The following is a 19,657-nucleotide window of genomic DNA, read 5'->3' as shown; positions in this document are numbered from 1 at the left end:
GTTTCTGGGTGTGGTGCTAAGTGTCTGAGCCCGTATTCGATCCCCAGGTCATCCAGACACTGGAGGGAAGCTTCTTGAAAGTGACTTTCATTCTTTCTTTTCCCCTTTTGCCCACTCTCCTTCCCCACTGAACACGTTTGGCTCTGTTGCTTATGTGTTCTGTTCATTGGTCAGTCTTGTAGAGTATTTTTGCACGGTTCACTATTCTTTTAGGCACTGAGGTTGCCTGTATAAATTATATAATACTACATTTGGTGCCCAAAGGTAATAAAACAAATATATTAAGGTGATAACTTCTGAATTTTCCTGTTTTTCATTCTTACTATATCTCCCTTACTCGTTTTCTAATTATTCCAAGGCTCAGTCTTTGGCCACTGCTTTTTTTTGTGTTCTTTGCCATGAAGAAACTAAAAAAAAAAAAGGTGAGGTCACCAACTATTATGTTGATTCTCTGATCCATATCTGCAGCCGATAACGTGTTGTATTCCCTACTTCCAATACCTGTAGTACATTTTTATTTATGCTACTATTGTCCTCTCAAGCTCAGTATAGTATTTACAAATATACTTTCCATTTTTGTTTACAAATAGATATCCTCCTCCCAACCTTTGTATTTCTATGAATGATGCTGTCATTTTTCTATTTGCAAAACACTGAGCTTCTTAAACTTTGACTTAGCTTTCTTTTTTCCCTTTCTATCTGGTTATTCAGTAAATCCTTTCAGTTCTTACCTATTTTTAAAAAAAATTCTCATTGCTGCCATCTTATCCTAAATTGGAATCTGCTTCAGTTGCCTAACTTATGATAGGGTGTCTTAACTGTGAGTGTAATAGAGTGAATTTTGGGCTCGGAATTAGGGGAAGAGAAAGGTTTTGCTAGTAACCAGCTATATGACCTTTGGCAAGTTACTAATCTTTTGGGATCTCATTCTGTACAATTCCATCATTCTATGTATTTTATAATTTATCCTGGAGAGAAGTCTCTCATTGCCTGCCTCAATCTTCTGTCTTTGGCCATTGGCTAATTCTGTAATAGGAATGTTTAGCAAGATAATGCAAAGCTTGAATAGCCGGTTGTGTTGTGTGACAACTGAATTTTTTTTTTAGTGGAGATCTTGATAGGTTAGAAATGTGCACCAAAATTTAGTGATAATCCCAGGTCTGGACTGAAAGGTATTAAAACATTTTTGAGTTCAGAAAAATCTTTTCCAAAGAATTAGCTGTGTAAGACCTTGGAAATAACTTGGGAATTATTTCTTATGGAAGAGACCTACAGGCATTGTTCATAACAAACTTAGTATAGCCTATATGATTCATTGCTTAAAAGACTAATGCAGATTTGGGTAGCATTAATAGTACAGTGTTGAAACTGAGTGACTTTAATGGTCTCACTGTACACTGCACTGCTCAAACCAGTTTTTGATGAGATTGTTTATAGTCTACTGGCCTGTGGTGTTAAAAATGCCTATATCCATGTCCTATTTCTGATGCATAGTGGCTGTATCAACTCTGAGCAAGTACGATTCCCCAAATGTCTCTTTTATGATTACTATAAGTTGCAGAGTAACTGATTTGTATTGGTAAGAGATGATTCTCACCAGGAATTTCCTGTACCAGTGAAATTGCGACTGAAACAAAAATAATTTTTCCCTTTTTAAGATGAATACTGACATTCTGAGGCAATAAGGATGGTGAGGGGTCTGGAATCTGCCATGCATGGCATATTGGGCTAATTAGGAATTGTTTAATGGAGAGTTTCCTAAAGTGGGTAATTACCCCCTCGGGGGGGCGGTGCTGTAATGATGGAGGAAGAGGAGGGAAGGGTGGGCAATAGTAGCACATTTTTCATCTGTTGTGTAATATAGTTAAAGTCATGGTGATTGCATTATTTTTCAAATAAACACAAAATACAAGTTATAATGATCAGTGGCAAAGTCTGCTGTCAGGTCTTAACAAGCAAGTGTTGGCAAGAGATGGCAAGAGAACGTTATGCGTTGTTGGGAAGTTCAACATGCATCGGCAGGAATATGTATGTGTAGTGACTTGTTTACAATATGATACTATATGGTTACATGATGCAATATTGCATCATCAAAATTTCAATGCAGGAAAAACCCCACAAATTTACAATAAATTTAAGATGCATCATGAAAAAATATTTTATGCTTTTCTGAAGTGATGCAAATTAAAAAAAAATACATTAAAGGGTTAAAGAATGTAGATTTCCAAGGAGTTGCTGAGTAATTTTTTTTTTAAGGGGTCAATAGGCTAATAAGTAAGTTTTGGAACCTCAGGTCTGACCAAAGACTTGAAAGACACAGTAGTTGTCTTCCTATGTTTGAAGGACTGTCAAAGATCTGATTTATGTATTATAGAAGTAGACCAGGAACCCAGTAGTGGGGATACAGAATTAAATGCAAGGCAAGAACTTTTTATAAGATTTTACAACAGATAAGCTGCCCTGCCTAAGCAGTGGTATCCCTGTCACACTGGAAGTATTCAAGCAGTGACACTTCCTGCTGTTCCTCCCCTTCTTCGCCTCTTTTTATTTCATACTTATTTCTGAAGAGAAACATCATTGGGGTCATTGTTTACATGATTAACTAATACTGAAAAAGAATGTGGTCACAAAGTGGAACACAAGTTTTAGGACACTTAGATACAGAAATAGAGTGCTATAATATTTGTCTTTATTTTGATAGATAATAGTTTACCTTATAATAATAATTTCTGATACAAGTTGCAAAAGGGGACTATTTACTAGATAACTCAAATTAAAATAGTTTAAAATAAAAAAAATGGTTCTTGGATATTAATGCAAATTTTGATACTTTGTATTTTTATTGGAGAAACCTTAGTTTTTCTTTACTTTATAGGCAACAGCTGAACAGATTCGCCTCGCTCAAATGATCTATGATAAGAATGATGCAGACTTTGAAGACAAAGTTAAACAGGTACATTACTATTAAACAGGTTCTCATGCTAGTCTTAATGTTTATTATCTAGGATTTTCAATTATACTGTAAAATGAATATAGTATTAGCATTAGCCAGGATTCATTGAAATTTTGAAAAAGTTTCACTTGTAAAATGTTCACTCCATCTAATTTTTAAATATGGGAAACAAATTTTTTAGGTGTCCTAAGATGTCTGGGAGTTGGTATTCTCATTGCTCTTAAACATTGCTAAATATTCCCTGTTTATAGTACCTTTTCTGATAATTTCTAGTATTCCTCTGCCTCTCCTTCTCTTCCCCATAGTATTTTATTTGTTTCAATTACACGTAAAGGGTAGTTTTCAACATTTACTTTTACAAGATTTTTGAGTTCCACATTTTTATCCCTCCCTCCCCTCCCCAAGGCAGCAAGCAATCTGATATAGGTTAAACATGTACAATCATATTAATCATACTTCCACATTAGTCATGACATGAAAGAAGAATCAGGACAACAGGAAAAAGCCACGAGAAAGAAAAAGGAAAAAACAAAGTTAAAATAATATGCTTCACTCTGCATTCAGACTCCATAGTTCTTTCTCTGAAGTGCATAGTATCTGCCATCATGAGTCTTTTGGAATTGTCTTGGAACATTGTATTACTGAGAAGAGCTAAGTCTATCAGAGTTGATCATCACACAATGTTGCTGTTAATGTGTACAATGTCAGTATAATTTCAAACTTACTTGCCACATGAGAAATAAATTGCCCTCATTGTTACAGTAAATTCCTATTAACTGGAGAGGAAGTAACTTGTGAATTTGACTTACGCTTACTACCTCTGGGTGTTGCAGAATTTAATTTTGAGTTGTATTCAAAAAAGCATAAGCTCATAAGTATTTTAATTTTGTTCTGGAGGGATCTTTGTTAAATGAGGGGACTGAGCTAAATGATTTTCAGGGTCCCTTTCATCTCTAAATTTTAGGTCTTACTGCCTTTTTTTTTTTTTTTTTTTTTGGAGGGGGAAGGTGGGGCAGTTGGGGTTAAGTGACTTGCCCGAGGTCACGTGGCTAGTAAGTGTTAGTGTCTGAGGTTGGATTTGAACTCAGGTCCTCCTGATTCCAGGGCTTCTGCTCTATTCACTGCGCCACCTAGCCGCCCCATCTTAGGTCTTATTGAGGAAAGGTAAAGGTAACATAGTACATTGGGGAGAGTTCAACAAGATTTCTTCTGCACTTGGAGTGAGGAGAGGCCTGTGTTCAAATTCAGCTTCTTGTGGTTACTACTAGCTGTGTGATCATGGGCAAGTCATTTAACCTGCAAGAGTCTTATTCTCCTTTGTAAAATGAGACTTGATATTTATAGTAATAATGCCTGACCTTTAGGTAGGGCTTTAAGGTTTGCCAAGTATTTAACACGCATCACCCTCTTGAGCCATAAACAGTATTATTCACCACCACCCCATTTTTTATAATGACAGAAATTGAGATATAAGGTTAAAGGTTTTTCTTATAATCCTATAACAATTAGTAAGTGTCATTGGCAATTTTCGAACTCAGGTGCCATGATTCCTAGTACTCTTTCCAGTAAGAATTCCTAGAAGAGCTAAAGAAGGAGATCTTTTGCTACTTTTGTGCATGTGGAGAGCAATTTGAAATTTTCAAAAGGGGCTATAAAACTGTGAGTACCCTTTGACCCAGCAATACTACTACAAACCCAAAGGGAAAAAAGAAAAAGCCCACATGTACAAAAATATTATAGCAGCTCTTTGTGGTAGCAAAGATTTAGAAACTTAGGGGATGTTCATTAGTTGGGGAATGACTGAAAAAGTTATGGAATCCTACTGTAATATAAAAAAATGATGAAGGGGATGGTTTTAACCAAAAATCTGGGGAGACATGTATGAATTAATAAAAAGGGAAGTGAGCAGAACCAGAGAACAATTTACAAAGCAGTAGCAGCAATATTGAAAAGGTCGTCAGCTGGGAAAAGCCTTAGTAACTCAGACTGATAAAGTGATCCACCACAGTTCCAAAGAAACCAAGGTGAACAATGCTGTCTCCCTCTAGACTAAGAACCGATGGACTCAGAATGCATCTTTCTTTCCTTTTTCTTTTTGGCAGGTGGGGGAAACATGGCTAATGTGGAAATATGTTTTGCATGACTTCCTATGTATAATGAGTATTGTGTTTCTTGCCTTCTCAGTGGAAGGAGGGAGAGAATTTTTTTGCAGAAAATCTTTATTTTCAGGTACTTGCATCTGTCATTTTAAATAATTTATTTTATTAATTTGTCACTTTAAAGAAAAAACTAATAAAGTCTGATTTTTTTCCATTCCCTTATTGTCTTCTCAAAGGTAACTGAATGAACATCAAGAACTACCACCCTATGTTCCCACTGTTGCCCCCCATACAAAACCTTTAAAGTTAGTGATACATCAATTCAGAGCGTCTTGATAAGTGCTAGTAGGGAACAAGTAGACTTTATCAGGTGATTTATCAATGAACCAGATGTTTATTATTTCACAATTAAATGAGAGATGTCCAGAAAATATTATTAGATCTCATCGTGCCTATTGTTTATCGATTACAAAATACTTATTTGCTAGGACAGTACTGATAGGCTCTGTTAAAGGTGTTTCTCTTCCATACATTAAGGTCATTGAGGATACCTTGGAAGATGTAGCAGCAGAATTAACTGTTCACTGATGTTCTATAAACAAGCATCAGATTAGTCACAAAACTAAATGCTCACCAAAAGTATTTACCCTTGTGGTAGGGGGATACACCAGCACAGAGTCCAGATGGGAAAGAGATTCGCTGGGGACAGTGAGGTTCTCCAGCTGCCTTTCTTGTTCATGTCATTGTACATCAAGTTGCAGAACACTGTAAAAGCTCCTCAGAGATCTATATCAAAGGGGATACTTACTCAGAGGGATTTGGCCTCAGCATCCTCACAAGAAAGACCAAGTAGATGAAGAACTGTCCATTGCACAGGCATGCACCTGAATGGACACACCCTTTAGTGCTTGTTCAACAATATGTGTATCTGAGGCAGAAAGTAAAAATGGGTGATAAATTAGGCTTAGAGTGGAACTGGAAGAGGAGAGACTGCTGTTTTAAATTTGGAAACTGCAAAACTTTAATTGACCCCAAATTTCTCATAAAAGCGAAGACCGGCCTATGTTTTTAATATCAACACTTTACAGTATTGCGCTGTGGCAGCATGGAAGGTACCACATGCAGAGCAGTAAGGTATGGTATGAATGGAAATAGGCTCCACCATCTGACCAAAGAATATCTTTGAAGAATACCATCAAGAAATGATATACTAGGAAAGAGGATAGTCTTGCTGATCATGTGGGAACAGCATTTGGTTGACAAATGGAAATAAGGGCAGGTCTCCTGAATTGAGTGTTGGTTAGGCCCCCTGTGGTGAATTTTTTAGGACAACTTGAACTAGACTTGTACAGGATGGGGAGACATGAATGGGTTGTGCTCAGCATTGTTGGATGAAGCTCCCAAATTTATGATATCACAGATCTATTTTAATACTAAATTTGTTAGGTTAAAAAAATTCCCTCACAGCTAATTTTTTTTAGTGATTTGTTTTTGTCTCTTGTTCTTAAATGAAATTTACTGTGAAATGTGTGGTATGATGTGGAGATTGAAACTTAGTATTTTATGTCATCTAATTTTTCTAAAAATTTTCATTAAATGATTCTTTACTAATATTTCATAATTTTCAGTTTATCATTTAACTACTTGAATATATTTGGTTCCATTTACTGTTCATAACTTTAAAAAAAAGATGTTTTTTTGTTGTAGATTTTTAAAAAAGTTTTTAGTTTTTACATTTAACTAGATTTGTCCTTGTATTACTTCCTCTCCCAGAAAGCTGTACTTGATTTGAAAGACCTTCTTTAAAGAAAAAGAGGAATAGAAAAATATTAAGAAAAACGGATCAATATAAAATATATATAATATCAAATATATCAGCTATGTTTGTAATATCCACAGCCCCTAAAAGGAGCAGAAGGAAGTATTTTATTACATTTTTATTTTGGGACCGACCTTCTTCATATTTTTTGCATCATTTAATTTTGGTTGTTTTGTGGTTGTTCTTTCCATTTGTATTATCATTATGCGTATTATTTTATTGAGCCTCCTTACTTCACTTTGTTTTGGTTCCTGTAAACCTTTTTATGATTATCTGCTGTCATCATATTCATCCTCTCTTACATTATATTAATATATTCCTTTACATTTCATATGCCACAATTTTGTTTTGCTGGAATGATCTCAAAAAAATGGGGATCTACTTTGTTTTCTGTCCTTTGGTATCACAAGAAGTGCTGCTATAAATATTTTTTGTATATACAACCTTTGTTTTTGTCAGTGAACTCTTTGGAGTATATGCCTAGCAGTGTAATCTGTGTCAAAGAATATAGAAAATGTAGTCACTTCATTTGCAAAATTGAGAAATGCTTTCTAGCATGCTTTTACCAATTCATAGTACCTCCTTATGATAGTTATGTAACTTTTTTGTTTCCATTATCCTACCAGCATTGGCATACTGTCTTTACAAAAACTGAAGAGTTTTATAGAATTTAATTTAGTTTTTGAGTTGTGATCAAAACATGAACTTATAGTTTTAGTATTTTCATTTTGCTGGATATGAGGGTGAGGCTTGAAAATTGTCTTGATTTTCTTCTCAATAATTCTTTCATAAAGTCAGTTGCTTACACATCTTCTTTTGAGGTTTTAAAATTTGTATCCTTTAATCATTTATCTGTTAGGGAAGCAGATAGTTTGTAATTTTACGTAATATATTATGAAATCTGGCACGGTTGAGTCACAGTGAACCAACTTTCTCCCACCTATTTCCTTTGATATTCCTGCTCTTTTTTTCTCCACATAACTTTGTTATATTATCTAATTCTGCTAAGTAATCTGTTTTGATTCTTCTTTCTTTAAATTTGAATCTCAATTTGGGAACCTTGAGGTTTTTACCGTTTTGAGTCATCTTAACCTTGCACACAAGGTCATCTCTATAAATGTTTACTTATTCCTGCTTTAAAAAAAAGTTTTTAAAAAAAATTGATGCTAAAATTTCTTTTAGATGTATTTTTAAAAGTTTTTATATTTTATTTTTTCCCCAATTTTCTATAGGTCTGACAGGTCATTTCATGTTCCCCTAACTTGCTTGTGGTACTTCCCTGTATGGCTAAGTCATGTGCCTGCTTTAATGTTATCTTGGTATGTGGCATGTTGGTCTAGAGCTAGTTTCTGCCAAACTGCTTTCCAGTTTTCTCAGCGATTTTTGTCACATAGTGAGTTTTACTGTCCCCAGAGCTTGGATCTTTGTGTTTATCAAACACTAGGTTACTATGGTCATTTACTGCTGCGTCTTGTGTACCTAATCTATTCCACCAATCCACCACTATTTATGCTTTTTTGTTTTTTGGATGGGGGAGGGCAGAGCAATTGGGGTTAAGTGACTTGCTCAAGGTCTCAGGGCTTGTGTTAAGTGTCTGAGGCTGGATTTGAACTCAGGTCCTCCTGACTTCAGGCTCGGTCACTGCCCCAGTTAGCCTCCCCTCCACACTATTTCTTAGCCAGTAGCAGATTATTTTTGGTGATGACTGCTTTCACTTTTTTTTTTTTTGCTTTCACATTTTTTCTTTGATTCTCTTGATATTCTTGACTTTTTGTTCTTCCAGATGAATTTTGTTGTTTTTTTCTAGCTCAGTAAAGTAATTTTTTGGTATTGACACTGAATGAGTAAATAATTTAGGTAGAGTTGTCACTTGATTGGCTTAGCTTACCCATGAGCAATTAATATTTTTCCAGTTGTAAAAATTGACTTTATTTGTGTGAAATTTGTTTTGCAGTTGTGTTCATATATAGTTCTTGGGTTTGTCTTGGCAAGTAGACTCCCAAGTATTTTATGTTGTCTACAGGTATTTTCTCTTTTTATCTCTTGCTGGTAGTATATAGAAATGGCGATGATTTGTATAGGTTTATTTCGTATTCTACAACTTTGCTAAGTTGTTAATTATTTCAAATAGTTTTTAGTTTATCTCTAGTATTCTCTTAAGTATACCTATATATTATCTGCTAAGAGTGATAATTTTGTTTCCTCGTTGCCTATTCTTATTCCTTCAGTATCTTTTTCTTCTCTTATTGCTATAACTAGCATTTCCAGTACAATATTGAGTAATAGTGATAAACGTGAGACTATTTGCCCACATCATCTATTCTGATCTTACTGGGAAGGCTTCTAGTTTATCCCTATTATGGATAATGCTTGATGATAGTTTTAGATATTTATCATTTGAAGGAAAACTCCATTTATTCCTGTGTTTTCTAGTGGTTTTAGTAGGAATGAGTGTTACATTTTGACAAAAGCTTTTTCTGCATCTATTGAGTTAATCATAAGATTTTTGTTTTTTTGTTAGTTGGTTAGTTATGGTTAGTGATACTGATGGTTTTCCTAATACTGAACTTAGCTCTGCATTCCTGGTGTAAATTGAGCTTGGTTATAGTGTATGATCTTTGTGATGTTCTGTTTTAATTTCCTTGCTAGTATATTAGCTAATATTTTTGCTGATTCATTAGGGGAAAGTGTTTCCTATTGTTTCCTAAAGAAAAGAAGTTTCCTTTCTCTGTTCTTGTTCTTCCTGGTTTAGGGATCAGCACCATATTTGTGCTGTAAAAGGAATTTGGTAGGTAGGACTCCTTCTTTGCCTATTTTTCCATGGAGTATTTGAATTAATTGTTCTTAAAATGTATGATAGAATTCACTTGTGAATTCATCTTTTCCTGGAAATTTTTTTCTTAAGGAGTTCATCTATGGCTTGTTCACTTTCTTTATGTAAAATAGAGTTATTTAAGGATTCTGTTTCCTGGCCTGTTAATCTGGGCAGTTTATATTTTTGTAAATATTGATCCATTTCACTTAGATGGTTAGATTTATGAAATTCTTACCTTTTTTTTTTTTTTTTGAGATCATTCCAGCAGAATTGACTCATATATATGACTTCTGTGTATGTAAACTCCTTTTAATGGCCCTAATGACAGTTTTTTGGAATTACATGTACCATCTTCCCTTATAGGAATGCAAACAGTTTAACTATATTGTGACCCTTATGATTATACTTTCATGTTTACCTTTTTAGGCCTAAAAATTAATTTTAAAGGCCTCGTGTGTGCCTTTGTTAGGGTAGTGTTCAGATGTTTTATAGTTTCTTATTGCAAATGTGTAATCTCTTTGTAGAAATTTTTCCTACTTTTTGTTTGTATTTTTTAAAATACAGTTTGTTTATTATCTTTAACCTTTCACTAGTTCATTTTTGATATGCATTAGATTTTTTTTGATAAATGTATCAAATTGTGCCATTTGTGAATCCCTTACTACTAATTTGTTCCTTTAATTTTTTTTCACACTTTGTCATTATAATAGTAATAAAATGTCAAATGCAATTGGCTATATTAAAGAGTGTTATATACATGGAATTTAATAATTACAGCTACAATTTCTATAGTGCTTTAAGGTTCATAAAAACACTTTTTTGCATGGTTTAGCTTATTTTATCCTGACCACAACACTGAGAGTACGTGCTATTATTATCTTTTTTTTTTTTTCAGGTGAGGAAATTTGAGCAGAAAGTAACAGTGTCACACAGCTGACCACATTTGATCTTTGGTTAATAATTTCATTTTCCTTAGTTCTGTATTCACTCCCTGTGCCACCTCGCTTCCATTTTAGTAGAAACACCTCTGTTCATTGAATATAACATTAGTTTCTGGTTTCAAATAGATGCTTTTTCATCCTATTTAAATAATCCTGCTTTTAAATTTTTTAAATTATAAATGGATATTACATTTTATCAAAGACTTTATGTATATATTAACAGTATAATTTTTATGATCCTAATCAAGCCATCTCTTTAATTTGTAGGATCTTAGGAAGCTTTTAGAGAAATGCTATTTAATATAGAATATAACAAAATATTTTTTAAAATTCTAATTTGATAATATTTTTACCTTAGTATTTGTGAAATTGGCATATACTTTTTTTTTTTTTTTGCCCTTGGCAGATTCTGGGACTAAAATTTGGTTTGCCACATTTTAATAGTATATTTTTATGTTTATTAACTATATATATTAGTAGGGAATGGTAAGGACCACAAAATATTTAGTTATTTGGGGCAGAAGAGGAGGATTAAAGAAATGTTCCTGCTTGACAAGCAGATGACAGAAGGAAGACAATCTGGTACTTCTTTACCTTCTCTTAAAATGTTAGTACATTGATCAAAATGTTACCTTTTCAGTTGAACAAATCATCTTAAGGATACCAAGAAGAATCTACTGACACACAAATTACAGCTTTAAAAATATCACTATGTCAAACAGGGGCACAAAGTGTAGTGAAGGACACGTTAAGAAAAAATAATGAAATTGAGTTGAAGGGGATCACAAGAATTTTGTCACTTATATCCCTGCAACAGAATTCCCTTTGTGAAACCTCACAGAAGTAGACAACTTTTGAAAAGATTGTTCACATAACAGGTTGGCTAGTGTGTTCTAAAAAGTGAAGGTTAGGGAAAGCAGTGTCAGGGTATGGAAAGAGACTCAGAAAGCCATGATATAAGAATGATTCCTTAATATGTAATCTTATACCCCTTTTAGTATTTATTTAATTGATGAATTCCATGCAACTCAAGCTTTTAGTAACTTTTGAAAAGTAATGCACCTAACTAATCTCAGAATTTGTTACTCTGAACTGTGAAGCTATGGATTGAGGATTTATTTATTTTTTTTTATTTACCAGTGGGGACATTGGAGTGATAGCTTAATGAGTTAAAAAAATAAAGTAATGCACAAAGAAATGGACCCTAGCTCAGGGATGTTAACACAGGTTGGGAAGATGATATTATCATATTTGGATAGGGAACTGATCTATCTTTGGAGGACTTAAAGCTACAAGCAAGGGGGCTTGTTGGCAGCAAAATAAAAAAGCATACTTATTCCAAATGAAATCATGAAAGGCTGCATAGTAGGTGGCCCAAGTTTGGCTGTCTGAGGATGAGAGGGCACATGTAGACTTAAAGTTGAATTTAAAATTATTTTTTGTCACTTTGTGACCAATTGTCTTAAAGTACACAGATGAAATCTAGAAATTGAGAATTATTTGAGGTCTTGAAAATATTTCATTTAAATTCTATTGTTTATTAACTATATTGTGCTTTTTCCATAGCTTATGGAAGTAACAGGGAAAAACCAGGATGAGTCCATAGTGGCCCTGCATGATTGCAATGGCGATGTGAACAGAGCCATCAACATATTGCTGGAAGGGAATTCAGACACGGTAGGTATTGGTTTGTAAAATGCTTCTGGAGTATTTGCAGTTGATTCTTTTGGGGATGAAATTTGACCATTTGAAGTGTAAGCATGGTAGGATTTGTTAAGTAGACTTCATTGACTTCAGGTCATATTTCCTGGGGTTTTTTTCTTTGTTTGTTTTTTAAGATGATTTCTGGGTTTCCATAAGTCTGTTTCTGCTTCATGTGTAAAATAAGGATCACTATAGTACCTGCTTCACAAGAAAATGAATAAAATGAGATATTTTGTGAAGTGTTGAGCAGTGTCTGGCAACGTGATACATTCACGTTTTGGTTTCTTCATTTCTTCCCCCTCACTTCCCTGAGGAAGCCTAATACATAGTTAAATAGCTCTAATTCTTAGGAAACATTTTTATTTTTTTTTTAACATAGAACCTGAATCCGGCTCTTTCTGATTGTTTTTAATTCTTCCCTCTGGGTCCAACAAGGAAGGTCTAATTGCCCTTCTAAACAGCAGCTGTTAAATACTTGAAGATAGTTATCATACCAACTCTAAATTCTCTTTTCTGACATTGAGGCAAAGCACCATTGAGACACCAGCTATGCACACATTTATGATTCTTTTACCTACTGGGGACCACATGCTTTCTAAAGCTTGTATGAAACAAAGCAAATTCACAGCTAAAAGCTATAAAACAGACCAGTGCTTGTAGAGTATTTTATAAATTATAAGGATTCATTTTGCATATATCATTGTGCCTCTGCCAGAAAGTGGGTAATATTCCTCATCATCTGTCATCTTGAATCATGGTTAATTAGAACATTAAACAGTGTTAAAAGTCTCTTAGAGATTTTTTATTTTTATATTGTTATAATATAGATTGTTCTCTTCTGTTCCCTTCACTCTTCATCAGTTTGTAAGTCTTGCTAGGTTTTTCTGAAACCGTCCCTTTCATTATTTCTTAAAGCATAATAGCATGACGTTGCGTTCCTGTGCCATAATTGTCCAGCCATTCTCCGGTTGATGTTCAGGCCTTTAGTTTCCATTTAAAATGATATTTTAAAAATAGCAGTATTTTTGTGTGTAGATGACTTTCCTTCTTTCTTTGATCTCTTTGGGGTATTGATCGCTCACTAGTACAGCAAGTATGCATGGTATATTAACTCTGGAATGTAGTTCCAAATTGTTTTCCAGCCTTACTAGAGCAATTCAGAGATCCAGCAGTGGAACACTAATGTACCTGTTTTCCTGGAGCCCCGACTAATGTCAGCTTTCCCAACTAATGTACTTAAGGTAGAAACTCAGCTACTTTAATTTTTTTTGCTTTTTTTTTTTGGAGGGCAATTTGGGGTTAAGTGACTTGCCCAAGGTCACACGGCTAGTTTTTGTGTTAAGTGTCTGAGGCCGGATTTGAACTCAGGTCCTCTTGACTCCAGGGCCGGTGCTCTATTCACTGCGCTACCTAGCCGCCCCTTCAGCTACTTTAATTTTGTTGGTTATTAGTGATTTTGATCATTTTTTTCATATGGCTATTGATAGATTGCTTGCATTTCTTCCCTTCACAACTGCCTGTTCAAATCCTCTGATCATTTATCATTTGGGAAATGGTTCTTATTCTTTTAAATTTAAATTAGTTCATTCTGTATCTTAGAATTGAGACCTTTATCAGAGAAATGTGCTGCAAAGATCCTTTTCCCTCCCTTAACATTTTCCCTTCTAACCTTAGCTGTGGTTTTAAAATCTTTTTATTTTGCATTATCAAAATTGTGCATTTTGTCTTCTGTGGTGTTCTTTCTTGTTTGGTAATGAATCCTTTATGACATTTGGATCCTATCTTGGTATATAATGTGAGATGTGGATTTAAATTTAAATTTCTCAGAGACTGGTATTGCATTTCTTGAAACTTTTTGTCAGGTAGTGATTTCCTACCCCAATGTCTGGATTCTGAGTTTATTGAACATTAGACTACTGGATTTACTTTTATATGTTGTATACCTTTTTCTACTCATCACTGTCTTTTAATCAGTTCCAAATTATTTTGATGACTAGTATAGTTAGAGATGTAGTATTGCAGCTCTCCTTACCATTCTACTTTTTCCCATTATTTCCTATGAGATTTATGACTTTTTGTTACTCTCGATAAATTTTTTTACTATTTTTTCTAGTTGTGTAAAGTTATCTTGGTGTTTTTATTGCTGTGGCCTTAAGTAAGTTAATTTGGATGGTATTGTCACTTTGGTTAGATTGCTCCAGTCTGCCGTGAACAATGAAAACTTCTCTAATTATTTTGTTCTTCCATTATTACCATAAAGTTTGTATGTGTATTTTTGGAGCACAGACTCCCAAGAATTGTACACGTCCTGTAGTTATTCTGAGTAGCGTTGATCTTTCTGTTTCTTCTTGCTGGGTTTTGTTGGTGACGTATAGAAATCCTCACTCCTTTATGTGTTCTTGTTGTCTCTCATCCTTCTACTTTGACGCAGTCATTAATTGTTCTGGTTTCTTTTTAGTTGACTGTAGTATTCTCTAGGTATACTATCTTATCTTCAAAAAACAATTTTGTTTCCTCACTTCCTCTGTTCTCTCCATTTCTTTTCCTTTTCTTCTCTTTTTGTCAGTAGTATCTTGTAGCATAATGGTAAGTTTACTTTTATGTAATACTGAATAAATGTGATGAGCTGTATCATCTGGATTTCAGATATTAAGCAGGGGCAGCTACTATTTGCATTTTTCAGACAAGGTTAATATTGCTTAACTTAATTGACTTGTCTAAAGTTACACAGTAAACATTGGAAGTGATGGGACCTGGTCATTTGTTTGTTCTAGATCACATTGCCTCATGGTATTAGAGTTTTATCCAGATCTGAGCAGTGACCCACTTCTTAGATAGGTAAAAGTAAGTGGTCTCTTGTGCCTTAGAGATCAATATAGAACTGAAACTCTTAGAAAAAGAATATTCAAGATATGAGAAATTTTAAAATAGATGAATTGCTATGTTAGGTATTCAACTGAAAGCTTTGATTGCTTAGTATTATTGTTACTTTTTTGGGGAAAAGATAACAAGTTTGGAAGATATTTTTAATGTTCCTTGGTTTAGTTTTGAACATTTAGCTGTTTTCTTCTCTGCAACTAGACTTCATGGGAGACTGTAGGTGGTAAAAAGAAGAGTATTGGAAAAGAAAACTCGGAAAACAAAGAGAATAGAGAAAAGAGAAATGATAAAGAGACAAGTCGTGTACGTGGAAGCAACAACCGGCGGGGAAGAGGTGGCAGTCGTGGCAGAGACTGTAAGTGCCAGTCTCCCCTTACCCACCTCGCTTCCCAATCGCATTCCCAGTTGTTTGGACCTGAAATAGTTGGTCTGTTTAAATATAACATGAATACTGATCCACCAACTTGTGGCCAGCCTCAGCTCTGCCTTATCCTTTTGGCCTTTGTGTATGTTTTTGAGAACTGTGCTTATATTTTGAAGGATAAATTTTCTCGTTATAGAGGTAGATTTATTCTTTTCTCCTTTTCTTTTGTTCTGAATGTTTTTGCATCTCAGCATATTTTATTATACTTTAATAAAGAAATTAACTAAGTTTGATAGCAATTACATAGATGGATCACAGTTCATGTGTATATGTATATATGTGTGTGTGTGTGTGTGTGTGTGTGTACAAAAAACATAATTAAAATTTTAAGACTCAAGTCTGTTACTCTAGCATCTTTATCTCATCTTGTAGTAGATGTTATAAAATTAGGAATAGTATTTGGGAGATAATTTTTCCTTTGCTCAGAATTCATCAGTTTCCTCAGAAAGCTCGTGTCTGTCATATATTATGATTTTTTTCAAGGTTGAAATCTCTACCAGAACCATGAATCTGAAGACTCTTATTTGGCACAACTTTGATACTCTTTAGCTTTTATGCTGCCCCAGCTTCATCTGGCTGCAGTATATTAAATAATTACACATAGTGATGATTTGTTATTGTTATTTGTTATGTTGGACAGTTACCAAAGAACACATTCATTTCACGGGAAAAGGAAGGGACTTTGGATTGGACAAGAGCCAAAAATTAATGGATCAAAATGATTAATTTATGACACTTTTTTCTCATTCCTGAAACCTGATTTGGTAAGGAAGCAGGAATGTTTAGCTTTTGATATTCTGGGCTTTGGGTTTTTTTGTTTTTGTTTTTATTTTTTTCAGTAACAGAATCTTTTGTCTACACTAAACTTCTTGTAGATTCTCTGTCCTCCTTAAGTGTTTTGGTATCCTTATATTAAGGTCATATATGAGATGACATGATAAAAAGTAGAATTCTTTCTTATTCTTTTCCATAGTTAGAGGTGAAGAGAATGGAGTTGACTGCAATCCAGGGGACAAGCCTTCAGAGCGTGGCAAGCGTGGCCGCATCAGAGGTAAGAGCTGAAGAATAGAAGACAGTGTGAGAAGAAGTTATGATTGCATTGTATTTTGTCAACGGGTTCTCATTAAAGGACATTTGGCTTTTTGCATTCTCTGGGTTTTTCTATTTCTTAGTGTTTTGAAGACATCTGTTAGTCTTATCCTGATTATCAGAAACATTTAGCCCCCTTTTGGAGTTAGAGATTTAAATGTTAAGGTTCACCAAATGTAATACAAAGTGAATACAGAGTTGATGCTAATATATTTAAATTGACTTACGGGATTCTTCTTCAAAGTAAGATTAATTAGGCACCTGGCTATCTCCAAACAGGTTTTTTTAGAAGAGACTGATTCTTTGTTCCTTAGAATTTTACTGATTCCCTTTTGTAAGGTAACCTTGTGAATGCAGAAGCAGTTGTTTTTTTCTTGGAGTGGTGGGTGGTTAGAATAAAAACAGATATTAGGAAAGGAAAAGAAGTGACAGGCCTTTTTTCATGTTTAGTGCTAGACAGATTACTCAAAAAAACATTTCTTACAAGCCTACTTTTCAAGTAACTATGCCTAATTACTGGGAATACAAAGATAAAAATGAGCTAGCCATTTCCTTCAAGCAGCTTACGTTCTTTCAGAGAGACATTTATAGCTGTATAGAAAACGACACTAATTTTTTGGCAGTGGGAAGTCTAGCAACTTTGTTGATTAGGAGCGGCTTCAAGTAAATGGTGATGCTTGAGGTGATTCTTGAAACTAGGGGTTTTGAGACGCCAAATTGAGGAGAGAGAGCATTCCAGGTATGGGAGTCAATTCAAAGGCTTAAAAATAGGATATGGTGTGTCAAGTAGGAGAACAATAAAAAGGTTAATTTGGTTGGACTGTAGAGTATATGAGTTATATGTAATAGGACTAGAAATATAGATTGGCGACAGATTGTGAAGTCCTATATTAGATCCTAAGAGTAATGGGGACTCATTTCAGGTTATTGAGTAAAGTAGTGGCATGGTTAGACCTGCTATCGAAGAAAATGATTTTGGCAGCTTTGTGGTGCATAGAAGAATGTAATTGAGGCAGAGACACCATTTAGAAGGCTATTAAAAAATCTAATTGGGAGGTGATTGTAGTGCCAATGCAATACTTACAGTGCCCATTATCATAATAAATATACCAACCGTGACTATAAATATTCCCGTATGACTCCCGATTGCAAAATATAACAAACTCTCTATATAGAGGACAGAAGCAAAGCATTTAGACACCAGAAAACCAAATCCCCAAACCAGTAAGTCTATTACATCAGAGTAATAACATTAAACAAGCCATAACAACACAGAGCCACAGCATCCTTTAGCCTTCCCACAAACCCATACAAGATCAGTATTTGCTCACAAACTTGTCTATCTCCTTGCCTGAGGGTCCTCTCTCTGACTTCCAGTCTCCTGTGGGCTCTGCTCCACCCTTCAGCAAACTCCTCCACGGGCTCCCTGTGACTACATTCAGCAGGGAAGATCTTCAAATTCCCATTCCCATTACAGTGATCAGAACCTGACCTAAGAACTAGAAATAGAAAGGGCTGGATATTAAATATATTCTGGAGATAAAAAATAAGGTGAGTAGCAGGTATTTAAAACAGTAATACGGTACCTGAATTATAAAGACTACATTATATTAAGGCTTATCTTTGAATGTTTTCAATTAGAATTTCATTTCTTGTGTTCAGAAATTCTGGGCAGTTCTGTTATTTCCTTATTATTGTGTGTGTTTTTTTTTTGTTTTTCTTTTACCATTGTGTTCCTTGGGGAGACTTAGAGGTTATCTCTGCATCCTGTCTTCAGTGAGGTTATCATGTTTTGCTAGCACATAATGAGCACATTTTGTTATAATATGTTCTTGGCTTTTGTTTCTCTTCCAGGCTGTCCTTCGCTTCTGTGTGTATTTGCATTCCTGATAGAGTGCTCTTTTGTTTCTTTGTGAAGCTTGCTTTTACAGATTCATATTTTCATATTCTGCTCATTTTTGCTGTGCAGGCCATAAATTCTGTTCTCATGATCTTCATTTCCCTTTTGAACCATTCTCTCAAATTCCACAGGATCCTCTGTTTCATTAAGCATTGCGTCGTTTTCTTTTCTCTTGCTTGAACTCATTTATTGGATCTGTAGGCAATATTTCCTTCTGTTACTGTTATGTTTGTTCAAGGTCTTTTGAGTTTTCTTCTTCCTGAAATCTTTGGTAATTTCAGCCTTTTTTCTCTCCTCATTTTCATCATCACTCATTTCCTGACTCCCTCCTCTCTGTGGTTTCCTTTGGGGCTAGGTCTCAGAACCTCCCAAACTGGGCAATTCACAGTTCACTAATCTAGGGCTTTGTTACAGCTGACTTTTGGGTGGTCAGAATTGTCTTCAGCTGGGTGCTATGTTCCTGTCTCTTTGGTTTGATGGGAGTGCTGCTCTGCCCCTCACGTACATCCTGACCTGGCAGCTTGTCTGCTTCACTTTGTTCTCAAGTTCTTTGACCTGGTAACGGCAGTTCAGAGCTTTGAGGTACTTTTCTGGCTTGCAGCCCCCAGTAGGTTCATCCTTTTAAAGAACTGTGGCCAAGCTGACTGTGGAGACTGGAACAGACTTAAAGAGCCAGGGTCTCCATGCATTGGAAGAGGGAAGGGGAAGGGGGGGGGGGGAAGACTGGGGAGTAGGGGGTGAGTTCTGATATAAACCTTGCCATGTTCTTGGGACTTCTAGTCATGGGGGAGTTGGGATGGAATGCTTAGTGAGCTCAGGGTCAGTGAGCGGGGCAGTTCCTGGGTTTTTGAAGTTCTGCTTTTTTTGGATTTTTTTTTTTTTTTGCCTTTTTGGAGGGCAATTGGGGTTAAGTAACTTGCCCAAGGCAAAAAAACTAGTTTTTTGTGTGTGTTTGTGTTTTAAGTGTCTGAGGCTGGATCTGACTCCTGACTCCAGGGCTGGTGCTTTACTCATTGCGCCACCTAGCTGCCCC

The 19,657-nt window shown here is 35.1% G+C and overlaps 1 protein-coding gene across 16 annotated transcripts in view; it reads left to right on the top strand.

Moving 5' to 3' along the window:
* UBAP2 (ubiquitin associated protein 2) overlaps positions 1–19,657 on the top strand; it is a 193,308-nt gene that overhangs the window by 96,437 nt on the left and 77,214 nt on the right. For 11 of the 16 annotated variants that reach the window (XM_069087965.1, XM_069087964.1, XM_069087963.1 and 8 more), the window contains 5 exons: positions 2,876–2,953; positions 5,138–5,182; positions 12,194–12,304; positions 15,413–15,566; positions 16,609–16,686. In XM_069087965.1, coding sequence (XP_068944066.1) covers positions 2,876–2,953; positions 5,138–5,182; positions 12,194–12,304; positions 15,413–15,566; positions 16,609–16,686 — 466 coding nt within the window. Of the gene's footprint in view, positions 1–2,875; positions 2,954–5,055; positions 5,183–12,193; positions 12,305–15,412; positions 15,567–16,608; positions 16,687–18,205; positions 18,276–19,657 lie in introns of those variants that run through there. The other 5 variants (XM_069087968.1, XM_069087969.1, XM_069087961.1 and 2 more) reach the window with 3 other exon arrangements.

The sequence above is a fragment of the Petaurus breviceps genome, unplaced genomic scaffold (assembly GCF_028583685.1).
Source record: "Petaurus breviceps papuanus isolate PSGF00001 unplaced genomic scaffold, PetGlider_PUasm1.0 183, whole genome shotgun sequence".
Taxonomy (NCBI): Eukaryota; Metazoa; Chordata; class Mammalia; order Diprotodontia; family Petauridae; genus Petaurus; species Petaurus breviceps.
The sequence above is the reverse complement of the archived record's forward strand: the minus strand, read 5'-3'. Positions and strand labels throughout refer to the sequence as shown.